This window comes from Coffea arabica, chromosome 7e (genome assembly GCF_036785885.1).
Source record: "Coffea arabica cultivar ET-39 chromosome 7e, Coffea Arabica ET-39 HiFi, whole genome shotgun sequence".
NCBI classification, from domain to species: domain Eukaryota; kingdom Viridiplantae; phylum Streptophyta; class Magnoliopsida; order Gentianales; family Rubiaceae; genus Coffea; species Coffea arabica.
The window spans coordinates 7,586,768-7,599,650 of record NC_092323.1 but is presented as its reverse complement, the minus strand read 5'-3'; the positions used below and the strand labels follow the sequence as shown (position 1 = coordinate 7,599,650).

General features: G+C 38.4%; 3 protein-coding genes across 4 annotated transcripts; 2 read left to right on the top strand and 1 right to left on the bottom strand.

The window, feature by feature from the left end:
* The first annotated feature begins 1,121 nt into the window (after positions 1-1,121).
* On the top strand, positions 1,122-4,476 carry LOC140011171 (ATP synthase subunit beta, mitochondrial). The gene is made up of 9 exons (XM_072059733.1): positions 1,122-1,943; positions 2,148-2,223; positions 2,366-2,454; positions 2,696-2,813; positions 2,925-3,028; positions 3,132-3,290; positions 3,378-3,602; positions 3,688-3,999; positions 4,191-4,476. Exons 1-9 carry the CDS (start codon positions 1,506-1,508, stop codon positions 4,299-4,301), a joined length of 1,632 nt encoding a protein of 543 aa, XP_071915834.1. The 5' UTR covers positions 1,122-1,505; the 3' UTR covers positions 4,302-4,476.
* Positions 4,477-4,813: 337 nt separating this feature from the next.
* Positions 4,814-6,257, bottom strand: LOC113699443 (loganic acid O-methyltransferase-like). The gene is made up of 3 exons (XM_072059734.1): positions 6,146-6,257; positions 5,395-6,057; positions 4,814-5,296 (listed from the first exon to the last, which is right to left on the bottom strand). The coding sequence occupies exons 1-3, from the start codon at positions 6,194-6,196 to the stop codon at positions 4,946-4,948; spliced, it is 1,065 nt and encodes a 354-aa protein (XP_071915835.1). The 5' UTR covers positions 6,197-6,257; the 3' UTR covers positions 4,814-4,945.
* A 1,519-nt stretch (positions 6,258-7,776) lies between these two features.
* LOC140011211 (serine/threonine-protein kinase 12-like) lies at positions 7,777-12,553 on the top strand. 2 transcript variants are annotated; one of them, XM_072059928.1, is made up of 11 exons: positions 7,777-8,149; positions 8,547-8,639; positions 8,854-8,937; positions 9,593-9,684; positions 9,805-9,925; positions 10,354-10,433; positions 10,752-10,814; positions 11,202-11,293; positions 11,382-11,470; positions 11,956-12,056; positions 12,247-12,553. In XM_072059928.1, exons 1-11 carry the CDS (start codon positions 7,892-7,894, stop codon positions 12,362-12,364), a joined length of 1,191 nt encoding a protein of 396 aa, XP_071916029.1. In that variant the 5' UTR covers positions 7,777-7,891; the 3' UTR covers positions 12,365-12,553. The 2 variants fall into 2 exon arrangements, with proteins under 2 accessions (XP_071916029.1, XP_071916030.1); XM_072059929.1 differs by lacking the exon at positions 10,752-10,814.
* Positions 12,554-12,883: the final 330 nt, after the last annotated feature.

The window sequence follows — 12,883 nt, the reverse complement described above, 5'->3', positions numbered from 1 at the left end:
ATATATAAAAATGTGAATTCATATCTTAAATATGTTCATTTTTCAAAAGTACTTGAATAACTAAATTAAAATAAATCATACCCAATTTGAGATCTTTTTATTGAGAAAATTGCTTTTTAATGCAAGTTGGAATCACTAATTATAAATTGATAAGATAATATGGATGAAAACTTCGTGGTTTAGAGATTGTTTAGGGGTATGAGTGATTTTTAGTGTTTATATTAAGTGGGTGGCATTTTTTTTATTCCTATTAATAAATGAAAGTTTTACAACTTAAGTATGTTCGAAAAAACAAGAAGGAAAATTTTGAGAATTGAATCAAGTAGCCGAACCAAGTCACTGATTTGGTCGATTTTTTATGATTTTGATTGCTTTTTTATCAAAACTATTTTGTATTACTAACCAACTCGAAAAAAAATGCTTGTTCATGATCGACCGATATGATCTAATGATCCAATCCAGATCTAGCAACAACTAGTTAATGAATATAACCTATTGATCGTAGAATCATTAGGATCGTGTACTCACACGTATTAGATTTTATTCTATTTAAATATGAAAAGTACGATACTTTTTAATGGGATTGTAGGTGTAATCTATTGATTGTAGAATCATTAGGGTCGTGGACTCACACGTATTAGATTTTATCCTTTTTAAATATGGAAAGTATGATACTTTTAAATGAGATTGTAGGTGTAATGAATTCATATATTATAACTTTTTTTTTTTGTCAATCGTCACAATTTATTCTTACTCCTACTCTAATCTATTTTTTAAGGAGGTGATCCAATTGAATCAAGAGAATCGATGAAAACTGAATCACTATCTGATTATACGAATGTGCTACATAATTTAAAAGAAGCCACATTGGTAAGCATGGGAAGGAAGGTCTGGACCATTGACCTCGCATTCCACACGATACGTGGTGTCTAAGTACTTACTAGTAGTGCCACTGGCCATTTGGTCCAGTGGTCATCACCATTAAAGGTGATGCTGGAGGTCAGGGGTTCAATCCCAAAAAAAAAAAAAAAAGTACTTACTAGTAGTTGGTTACTAGGCCTATTGGTGGCTACGTCGCCGTTTTGTGCAGCTATTTTCAGTTGCAGCAGCCATGGAACACGTGGCACTCAAAGTACGCATTGAATCCGTCCACCGCAGATGTCGTCGTACCATGCAAAGTGTCCCACCAAATCGCGCCCAAAACACTTCCCTGTAGCTCGTCCACCGTGAGCTGCAGTTTTGAACAACTGAACCCATCTAAAAAGTAAAAAGTCACGTAGCAGAACCACTCAAGCTTCCTAAGGTTTTGGTCCGTGGTGGACCGGATCCATCTGAGAATTCCACAGAAACACCATGTACTGCCTCATATACTTCAGTCACAGCTCACTCTCTCATCTTCCAATTTCTACTCAAAATGTGAAGAAACCCTCATCATCGTCGTCTTTTACTCCATTAACACCATAAACACGCCCCAATAACACACGCTTCAGTCTCAGTTCTTAGCCATGGCTATACGGAAAATTCTGTCCTCCCTCATCCGCCTTCCGACACGTCATTCTTATTCTCTGCAGCCCAAATTCTACAATCCTCCACCAGCTGGTCACATTCTCCACCGTGTGGCCAACTATGCCGCCTCCTCAGCAGCCGCTACGAAAGCCCCGACTCAGCCGCCTGGAAAGGGAATAGGGAAGATCACGGAAAATTTCACCGGCGCCGGAGCAGTTGGTCAGGTTTGCCAGGTCATCGGGGCTGTGGTGGATGTTCGGTTCGAAGATGGGTTGCCGCCGATAATGACGGCGTTGGAGGTGAAGGACCACTCGATGAGATTGGTACTGGAGGTGGCGCAGCATTTGGGAGAGAACACTGTACGGACGATTGCAATGGATGGTACGGAAGGGCTTGTTCGTGGCCAAAGCGTCCTTAATACTGGCTCTCCTATCACTGTAATTTCTCTCTCTATCTCTCTGTTTTCTTTTTTTCTTAAACCGTTTTGTCCCTCGTACTCAAATAAGTAATTGTTTCATGATTATGTAATCTGTAACTTCGAGTTTCGGTCCTACTTCTTTCTCCTCGTTGTGTTCACGGATGCTTATTTGCAAGGAAAATGCTCACATTTCGTGCTTCCATTCTTTGGCCCGTTATTGCAGGTTCCTGTGGGCAGGGCTACTCTTGGCCGTATTGTGAATGTCATTGGGGAGCCTATTGACGACAGGGGTGATATAAGTAATGTTCCATGCATTAATTAATGTTACTTCTATATTAGGATATGTTTCCTTCAATTTCGTGTCTGCCATTGCATTTCTAACTTGTGGATTTCCTTTTTCCGCTGTCTTTTTGTATTCAATAAATCGATTTACATGAAAAGAAACCGATCACTTTCTCCCAATCCATAGAGAAGCTCCAACCTTTGTCGAACAAGCAACCGAACAGCAGATCCTTGTCACTGGAATCAAGGTGATAATTGCAATCTTAATTGATGCGTCTTTTTTTTTAAATGATATTGATCTTCATGTTAATTTTCTATACATAAAAGCCAGAGAGAAAGACTGTATTACTTGTTACTTTTCAGATGCTTTTTTTTTTTTTTTTTCTGAATTGCCAAGGTTTCATGAAAAGCTGTTTACTTATTCTCTTAATATCTGTAGCTGCTTGCTCCCCTTTGGAGATAATTTTCTATTCCAATTCCCTTATACAGGTTGTGGACCTACTTGCTCCTTATCAAAGAGGTGGAAAGATTGGACTTTTTGGTGGTGCTGGTGTTGGAAAAACAGTGCTGATCATGGAATTGATCAACAATGTTGCCAAGGCTCACGGTTTGAATTTATTTTTAAAACTACTCTTTCTTGTCTTTTCTATGTCATACTATCATGGGTGACACTGACTGTTGTGGTTAATTTCTTTGTGATGCATGTGTTGTTAATTAGGTGGTTTCTCTGTTTTCGCTGGCGTTGGTGAGCGTACTCGAGAGGGCAATGATTTGTACAGAGAAATGATTGAGAGTGGTGTTATTAAGCTAGGGGACAAGCAGGTTTATAATCATTGCAGTTCCCAATTGAAATGAATCTATTCGTTTGTGGTTAATACATAGTTTGAACTGTTAGCCTCATTTTGAAAACCTACATGGATTTTAGAGTGAAAGCAAGTGTGCTCTTGTGTATGGTCAAATGAATGAACCTCCTGGTGCACGTGCTCGTGTTGGGCTTACTGGATTGACAGTGGCTGAACACTTCCGAGATGCTGAAGGGCAAGATGTGCTTTTGTTCATTGATAACATATTCCGGTTCACACAGGTATCCACTTCTTCATCTTCTATGTTTTTGTTCATTTCCCATATTGCTTACAAGGTTATCATTTGTGTTTTTCCTGGTTGCTTCCAGGCTAATTCTGAGGTATCTGCTCTGCTGGGTCGTATCCCCTCTGCTGTGGGTTATCAGCCAACTCTGGCAACAGACCTGGGAGCACTCCAAGAACGTATTACAACCACCAAGAAGGGATCAATCACATCTGTTCAGGCCATATATGTGCCTGCTGATGACTTGACGGATCCAGCCCCTGCTACCACCTTTGCCCACCTAGATGCCACAACTGTGTTGTCTCGACAGGTGTTTCCAGACTGAACCCATCTATCCAGGTGACAAATATTATACCAGGTCCATCTATTGACCTTGCCATTGTTCCTGACTGCAGATTTCAGAGCTTGGCATCTATCCAGCTGTGGATCCTCTAGACTCTACCTCTCGCATGCTATCTCCTCACATTTTAGGTGATGAACATTATAATACAGCTCGTGGCGTGCAGCAGGTTCTCCAGAATTACAAGAATCTGCAGGACATAATTGCTATTCTGGGAATGGATGAGCTTAGTGAAGAGGATAAACTTACTGTGGCTCGCGCACGAAAAGTTCAACGCTTTCTGAGCCAGCCTTTCCATGTGGCCGAGGTTTTTACTGGTGCACCTGGAAAGTATGTGGAGTTGAAAGAGAGTATCAATAGTTTTCAGGTAAATTTGATCTGCTTGCTAGGTTTGACAGCCTCACTTGAGTGAGAAAGAAGTCTATATTGTTGCTTGTGTCAAATTAGTTCATTGAGAATTCTACTATTTTGGATACTTCCGTGGTACTTCAGCATAGAAAGTTTCTACTCGTCTCTTAAATTTTCTTTTTTCTTTCTGACTGAATTCTTAATCTTCAGGGTGTTTTGGATGGGAAATATGACGACCTTCCTGAACAGTCTTTTTACATGGTTGGTGGGATTGATGAAGTTCTTGCCAAGGCGGAGAAGATTGCAAAGGAGTCTACTTGAGCTTTACCTATCCTCTTTCTTTTAGAATTTACTTTCAAATGATACTATAAAATAGCAATTAGAAGTACTAGGAGATTTTGTTTCATCTAATGCTTCTTACCTCATCACACTGCTAATCTTAGATGAATGGAATGAAGTTGGGCTACCTACAAACGGTGGATCATACTCTTTGTTAGTTTGTTTCTGCTTCTTTGATGTGTGTATGCTGGGGGTGCTGGTAGTTTAATTTTCTCAGGATTTTAAGCTGACAAATTGGAGCTTAGGCACCGGCAAGAAAATTCATACACGAGGCTGAAACTGTGGATATCGATTTCATAAGATATTAGTGTTTCCTCTAACTTTTGCTTCATGCTCACCTGCTTGCGTACATCTTATTTATCAACTCTGCTTGTCAAGTATTAAAAACAGAATCAAGCCTTCGGCACCGTCTTGGCCTACGAGGGTATCTCCTGCGAGCTACATTGCACTTCGATAAATTTTTGACAGTTAAATTTTGCTGCTTCAAGAAAATCTTTCACAGATAACCGAGCTAATTTTATTGGAATATAAGACGACTTCATACAACCAGTGATTAGTAATATTGCTTCCATAGCATGTACACAAGAACCATCTTTGTGCAATGGTATGGAATTTCTTCTGAAGAACTAGGATGCACAATTCATTTTCCGCTTGAGAAAGACGAAATAGCTAGTTTCTTTAAAATACCTCCCATCAGACACAATAGGACTCTCGACATACTTTTTCGTGTGACGTTTGAACAAGATGTCCGTTATCCCTTCACCAAAATGTTTCTTGATGAGTTCCCCGAGGATAGCTCTAAGGTGAAGGACGCAGACAGCAAGGTCCGGCTTTACTTGTCTTGTTGGGGCGACCAACTTCTCTATTTTCTTAATCTCAAACAATCCGTTTACGTCAATCAGCGACTTCAGTTCCGATGGCCATGGATAATAAAACGGCAAGTTAAATGAATCCACCATCTCTTGAGTGATGATTCCCTGCAAGTAAATGATGGGTTTCAACTTTCAAATAAGTAAGAATTGAAAGATGGAGAGTTGATTGGGTGAAATTTGATTTAGCGGGACCAATTCCTCACCGTTTTGGCAATGTCCAGGAAACAGGACCCGAGAATGTTAAAATTTTCTCCCATACTGGACTCGCATACCTGGACTCCATCCGGGAATCCAAGTGATACAAGCACCATCAATCCTCCTGGAACGAGCTCCTGAGCTCTCGCGCTCAGGAAAGAATCAAAATCTTTTGCAAACTGAGTTGAATATGCATCTTTAACTCCTTTAGCAGCTCCAGCATAGTGGATTCTGCCCTTGTTCCATGCAGGGGAATTCTTATCCGTCACTTCTTTCGGGATCTTAGAGAGCCAGTGAAGCGCGGTGGAGCAGTGTGCAAAATGTAGCGTAGAACTAGGAAGTAGGCGCCCGTGAAAAGAACCCGGAACACCTGCTGCAAAGTAGCGTCCAGTAGCAGGAATGTTTCTGAAGAGTGTGTTAAAATCATTGCCAACGTGATCGTTAAAGAAGACATGGAATTCTGGCGTCCGTGATTCCATCTTTTGGGATTTGTATTTGTTTTCAACAGCTTCAATGATGTTATGCACTGCACAGAACGTGTTAGGACCGACAGAACACCCAAAATCTGCAACTCGATATGAGTTACTGAGAGAGTATGGATGGTTTCCAACATCAAGATGTTGATCAATCAGTTCATTCGTCAGTTGCTTAGCTGAATCCAGTGATTGTTTCTGCATCAGTTTAAAATTAGATATTACGTTCCTCCCTTTTCTTAATCCAAAAAGAAGAACGTAAATTCGAGACATAATAGATTACTACCTGGTACTCAGAATTTTGAGTGTAGCTGTATGGGCCATCACCGCCTTCCATGGGGTATCTACAGATGCCTAAATTCTCTTGAGCAATGTCTGTGCTTCTGTTCAGCCTGAAGCCTGAGGTTGGCTGTTTAATGAGTGAAAAATGTCAATTGCTTTTATGAGCAAATCATGAGGCAATCAAGCACGGGTTCTTTTGATTACTAATTTGCATTACAATACGATGGACTGATGTCATTTGTTGGTATGAATCTTGGCCATGATATAAAAATGATGCCCTCTAATTAGGAAATGGATATTAAAAAGTAGAACACATGCTGATTGAAGGATCCAACGTTGCAAAGCCATGATATGTCAACCTAAGGAAATTTGTTTGCTACCAATAAAGATTTTTGCATGGGTATCATACGTGAACCACTCCAGTCAAGGATGAATGTAAGATGATTGCAATCAAGAGCTTGTGTCATCATCTAGTGATCATTATAGACAAGAAAGACATTAATTAGAGTTATTTATTACAAGTATCCATATAGTTAGTGACATCTCCTTAACAAAATATTTGCAAAACAATATATAAAAACTTAGCATCCTGCAGGTAATCATCTAGATTGAAGAGGTCACCGCTTAATTTAACGTCTCTCTCTTCCGGAGCAATTGTTTGGCATAGACCTGGTTAACCTAACCTGTACTATCAAAGTTTCAAGTGCTTGTAAAATATGGTTCGAACTTGAACTTGGTTGTCGACTAATATGTCTAATCGACTCAAGAATTATCCTTTTCTGCATGTTAACGTTATCACCCGTCTCACCAAAGGAAGCGTGAAACTAAAAGCTTACTCCTTACCGCGCTTTACAGGCGTTATCCGCGATTTTGTACATGCTGGTATGCTGGGACAAGGATTCAGTACAATTATATTTCGTGCGTTCCATTTAGTCATTGTACACGTTTAAATTTTTGGTGTATAAATACATTATAATGTTTTATTGAATATGCATCAAATATTTTATTTATATACATCACATTTATCCTAAATATAAAATGTAATGTAATTGTACATCAAATAATATAAAAAATATAATAATCGAAGCGAATCGTGCCAAACCCCAACCGCACTAGCCCTTCTCCCGACACGTTGCAATTGTACTGTTATCGGGTTTGTGGTGCCCCATCATAATACCCCAAAAAAAAAATCAAAATAGTAGCACCATAAGTTGACGCAGATAAAGTCACAGAGAAGAAATGTACTTCAATTCTTGATAAAAAAAAAAAAAAAATACCGCAAATTGATACAGGGACATACAGAAAAGGAACTAGCCTTTTTTGTTTTTTTCCTTTTAAAGCAAAGGTACTACTTGATATTTCCTTGTTTTCGTTTATTCTTCCAGTTTCCCATTTGCAAGCTAATTAACTCAATTGCTAGCACTAAAGGCCCGGACAAACCAAAAGTCAAAAAGGAAATATAAAAGAAAACCCCATCTTGACGTTTGTTCAATGCTGGAGGTTGAACATTTCATGAATACATCTATACAGTAGTATGTAAGTATAACGTATTTTCCTGTTAAGTGCGTAACCGTCGTTAAATCCTAAACTCCTTTCCTTAGAATTAACCGCCAACTCTCCCACTCAGAAGTCACTTGATAGTTGCTAAGTGGATATAAAGTCATCTCCTGTTATTTCAATTCTTGAATTGGAGATCAACTGGATATCACGCAACAAGTGGTTCCTACATTCTTGAAATTTGTTGATCCCAATGTCGAATCCAAACTACCATGGAGATCCTACAGATGTTTTCGATATGCAATTAATAGGAAACTTCTTGAGTTTCGCGTCTAGAGGGGATAGAGTTGGACTAAATCAGATGCTAAGAAATGGTATATCTCCTAATGTACAAGATTATGACAAAAGAACTGCCCTTCATCTTGCTGCCAGCGAGGGCCAAGCCTCCATTGTTGAGCTTCTTTTGGCCTACAACGCTCAAGTTAACCTTCAAGATAGGTGGCAGAGGACAGTAAGTTTGACACAGTATAAGATATGACTTTCAAGCTATGTGTCTTTAAAAACTTTCATGAAGCTAAAACAATTGTGATTTATGTTTACTTTTATTCCTTTGTATCATTCGAAGGGAAATGAAGACAACCCAGTTTTTTTAACCGAACTAGGACAGAAAATTAGACTAGACTAAGAACTTGAGCAAATTTATGTGTGTGGAGTAGTATTATCGTTGGCGCGGGCAGTGATTATATAGCCAAGAGATGTATGCCAAGTATTTTGATTGCAGAAACGAAAGACGTATGTTCTGATTTTCAGCCTTACTCAATGCTTCTTAAGATGATTACCTCTGTTTGCTATGAGAGAGGCATTATGAAGGATGAAGGATCATAATCCTCTTACTTTTGATTATCAAGCCTTTAACAGATGCAAGACTGTATGGACATCGAGATATATGCAGGATCCTGGAAGTCAATGGCGGCAAGGACTCCACCAATGATCATTCCATGGTAATAATGATAAATTTGCTTTAGTCTTTTTTGATGGTTTGATAAATAAATTTCGATTCAAGGCTACATGTTTGCATTAAGTGTTTTGTTTTTAGACTAGGAATTGTGGACTTTAACCACAGGGGATATTAACAGCTTTACTATGTATTTTTTGGAGTCCTATAATTGATTCGCATTATATACATTGATAATATTTCTATAACATATAATGCAGACGATCCGCCGTGAAGAAGATTCATATGAGGTGAATATTGACATGTCTGAACTGAAGTTGCAGCATTCGTCAATGATTGAACAGGTAAAGAGTATGAGCAGCAACTGATTGCGGCTTACGGAGCTCCAAATTTGCAATGAATTATCTGATAAATGGGCTTGATTCCAATATCTATTTACTGACTTAGTTCTACATATAGATCTTCTGTATCGGGTATTATTGAGTGCTTGTCTTTGCCTAAGAGTTGGTAATCTTATGCCTGGTGGATAATACTCTGTTCTTATCCCTGCCCAAGCACTGATAATTAGACAGTTACACAAAGAGCAACTGTATTTCAGTTGAAACCCCAATCACTACCACTAACTTATTTTTGAGCTGTAGTGCAATGCAACCTCTTATACATCATTTGTAATAGGTGGACTTAAGTAGAGACTGTGCCTTAAAAATAAGTAAGAATAGTTTATAGTAATGCAGAAAGAATGTAAAATAATCCAAGCTATATATTATTCTTTACAAGCTTTGAAACAAAAATCGTTGACTGCCCATACTGTTTTCTGCGTCTGAATTTCTTCAGAGAAAATTCACATGTTCTTCCTGCTCAACTATTCCTTCAAAGTTAGTTGTCCTGTCAAAGTATGTCTGGCATCAAGTGATGTTTATGGTCCTGTCAAAGCTGTGCTAGTCTTCTATTAAAGTTAGTTTCCTGAAAGAAGTGGTGTTTTTGATTGGTGCTTTCCAGGGTTTGTTCGGTGAATCTGAAAAGGTCAAGTGGCGAGGAACATGGGTAGTGAAAACGATAATAAAAAGACACATATCTCATCCGGTGAAAATGTTTGTTCTTCCACGCTGTCTCTCTTTCCTACTTCTGCTGAACTCGAATCAATAGCTCTTAGTGTGTTATTCACCTTAAATTTGAAGTGCTGATATGATGCCAAGTTGAACTTGATCCAGGGTTTTGTCTGCCAAGGATGACACTCTGCTTAAGGAACTTCGGCATCCAAATATTTTACAGTTCCTTGGATCAAGTGTGCACGATGAAGAGATGATTTTAATTACGGAGTACTTGCCAAAAGTAAGTTTTCAAATACTTTTACAAATCTATGGTTGTTTTTTTTTTTTTGGGGGTTTATTCTGATTCACGAAAGGTTTGCTTTCAGTGAGTAGGATATTTGAAGTGATCTTGATTTTGTAGAAATACAAGGATGAAATTTGATGAATATAAGTTTCCGCCCTCCACAGTGCATTCGGTACTATTGATGCAATTGGTCTTTGGCCAGTCATTCTGTCATCTGGTCTATTTAGTGAACATTCAAAAACTTCAAAAGAGAAACTTAAGACTTTTACTGAATATATTGGACCTTTACTCAACTGAAATATCCTTTAGGTCTACCTTTTGCTGTGAGGGTTGATCGTCTTTGCTGTGTAAGATGTTTTTCTATGCACAATTGAGTTGATGATGAAGGTAGCAAAGTCTGAATCATTTCTTGGTTTACATGTCAGGGAAACATGAATGATATTTTGGCTGACAAAGTTCGTCTTGACGCTCAAACTGCTCTGCGCTATGCACTCGACATTGCCAGGTATTTTTCCTGAAGTCATTCTATGTTTATTAACCTGAAGAATTCCAATCTCAGATGTGACGTTTCATTGATCTTATTCTACATTCATGTTTGTTTGCTATCGTTACAGTTTCATCTTGCCAAATGCATGTCAAAACCCAAAGCTGAGCGTTAATTCTGCTAAATAAATATAATGTTGACAGTTTATTGATTATGTACCTTCCATTTTGAGCATTGAAACGGAACGGGTATCATGTTTTTATGGTTTAGAGACATGTTGCTTGTGAAAAGTTGGCCCTTAAGTTTAAGCTGAGATTTGTTACTTGAATCAATTGACAGGGGGATGAATTACCTTCATCAGCACAAGCGATTCCCCATAGTTCACAATAATTTGAATCCCAGGTAGGTTCGTTGTAGGCTTGTAAATACATGGTGTCTTTGGCTTAACCAAAACCATTTTCCACATGACCCACCTCATCTTAGCTCATCTCGTCAATTGAATTTCACACTGCTCGTATTTAGACATGTTCGTGAGATATTGGCTGAAGAATGTCAAAACATTTCATCATAAACAATTATCTGAAGAATGCTTGATCACTGTAAGTGCGAGTGCTTAAAAGTAACTTTTTTGTCTATCTTACTCCATGAGCGTGGAGCATTATTTCCCTTGAAGCATCTAATATTCCAAGTGACTAGTAACCTAAAGGAAAGCAAGAAGAAAGGTGTAACCCATTTCCTTGTACTACCATTTTCTTGATCTTTCACTAGGACTTTTCTTCCTTATCCCAGGAACTTGTTGCAAGATGAAGGTGGGCATTTGAAGATCGGTGAATATTGGATTCAAATGCTTTATGAGCAGATTCACACAAATCAAGACTCAAGTATGCCATGATGTTTGTTAATAAGATTACCACTCATTGTTCAAGTATTCGACAGAAAGGTCAAGATTGACCATCTATTGCTGTACAGGACAAAATCACGACAGCTTGCGAAGCATTAACATCGCCAGAAACGACCCCAAGAAAGATGTCCAGTCTTTCGGTTTTTTACTGTATCAGGTGAAATTCATTCCCTTTTTATCATCTAATGTGATGTCTTATGATATTTGACAATGATTGGTCCTTTTTCTTGGGTATTCTATGTTATAGGGCCACAAAGATTTGTGAAGTAGATAGGTCTGTAAGACTTATTAAGTCCATTTAGGGTATTATGGTCCTAATGTGCATTCACCAGCAATAAGTCTGAACCCAAAGCCAGTTGATAAACTTGATCAGAAAGGGCATTTTGCAATGACTGGGCCGCATTCGCCTATAACTGTATCACCAAGATGTTATAAGTTCGTTTCAGTTTCCAGACTATGATTGTATTTCATAAACGGCCAGAAAACTCTTTTAAGTCTGGAAATTTGAAACGCATCTGGCACCAGCCAATTTCGAAAGACTCTCCTTAATTTAGGAGAAGAAGATAGCTGTCACTCAAAGTTAAAAGAGTTTTCCATGATTTCTGATTCTGTTCCCGTTTCTTTTGGATGATGGCACTGCAGATGCTTGAAGGGAGGCATGTTAGTAACATCGACACTGAATGCATGCTTGCTGATTCAGAGAAGAAGTTCCATTTAAGCCGTTGTCCCGGACGAATTGTTCAGTAAGTAAATATTATCATAGCATTTAAGGAAAGTAATGACTAAAGTTATAGAATCATTAATCATCTTGAGTTTTCAGTGGGAAGCCATGATCATCTGTTACAACTTACATGGTAGAATTATTAATCATCTTGAAGTTCACTGCGTTTAGCTGCTTTCCAACTCCAATTAAGCTATCGCTTCTATCTGCAGGTTGATAGAGAACTGCGTTAGCGATGATCCTTCCCTGAGGCCCTCATTTGAAGGAATCATAGTGATTCTAGAGGAAGTTTCAGTGTTGCTAGGAAAGGCTGGTTGTCCTGTTTGTTGAGTAAGTTCTCCAATGCAAGATGATCAATCAAGAGTCGGAAGTTAACATGGTAATGGCCCTTGTGTCCCTGCAGATTAGGTTATGCTATCAATCTAAGATATGACTACGATTGGCATCTGAGAAAACCTCAAATTTTTCTCCTCAAGTGTGAATGATTTATTATTTATACACAGCTACAAATTATTACTACCGTATGATTCTCGTTCAGCATAGTATTCGATCGGTTGTTGTTCATCTGAAGATCCTTCTGGTTTCTGCTTGCTAAAGATTAATTATGAGGTTCACCGTCCCTGCATGATTTGATAGACAAACCATTTTTTCAAGCCATCAACGTATTAAAACTTTTTTGGAGGATCTACGTCCATGATCTCCGTTCACCTTCTTTACTGTTCAACATTGTTTTAGGTATATCGAAAATTCAACACGTACAAAGTCTTGTTAGGTTCCCAAAGAAAATGTGATGAACAAATATTTTATTACTGACAGGGAATTCTGGAATAATTAACAAATAAAGTATAT

What these genes read in the sequence shown, in the direction of transcription:
- LOC113699443 (XM_072059734.1), bottom strand. Translation starts at nt 6,196, where the DNA reads ATGGAAGGCGGTGATGGCCCATACAGCTACACTCAAAATTCTGAGTAC. An exon ending in CTCAAAATTCTGAGTACCAG is followed by an intron (nt 6,058 to 6,145) that starts GTAGTAATCTAT and finishes AAACTGATGCAG; the next exon opens with AAACAATCACTGGATTCAGC. An exon ending in TCCTGGACATTGCCAAAACG is followed by an intron (nt 5,297 to 5,394) that starts GTGAGGAATTGG and finishes ATTTACTTGCAG; the next exon opens with GGAATCATCACTCAAGAGAT.
- LOC140011171 (XM_072059733.1), top strand. Translation starts at nt 1,506, where the DNA reads ATGGCTATACGGAAAATTCTGTCCTCCCTCATCCGCCTTCCGACACGT. An exon ending in ATACTGGCTCTCCTATCACT is followed by an intron (nt 1,944 to 2,147) that starts GTAATTTCTCTC and finishes CCGTTATTGCAG; the next exon opens with GTTCCTGTGGGCAGGGCTAC. An exon ending in ACATATTCCGGTTCACACAG is followed by an intron (nt 3,291 to 3,377) that starts GTATCCACTTCT and finishes GGTTGCTTCCAG; the next exon opens with GCTAATTCTGAGGTATCTGC.
- LOC140011211 (XM_072059928.1), top strand. Translation starts at nt 7,892, where the DNA reads ATGTCGAATCCAAACTACCATGGAGATCCTACAGATGTTTTCGATATG. An exon ending in TTACGGAGTACTTGCCAAAA is followed by an intron (nt 9,926 to 10,353) that starts GTAAGTTTTCAA and finishes TTTACATGTCAG; the next exon opens with GGAAACATGAATGATATTTT. An exon ending in TGTCCCGGACGAATTGTTCA is followed by an intron (nt 12,057 to 12,246) that starts GTAAGTAAATAT and finishes TTCTATCTGCAG; the next exon opens with GTTGATAGAGAACTGCGTTA.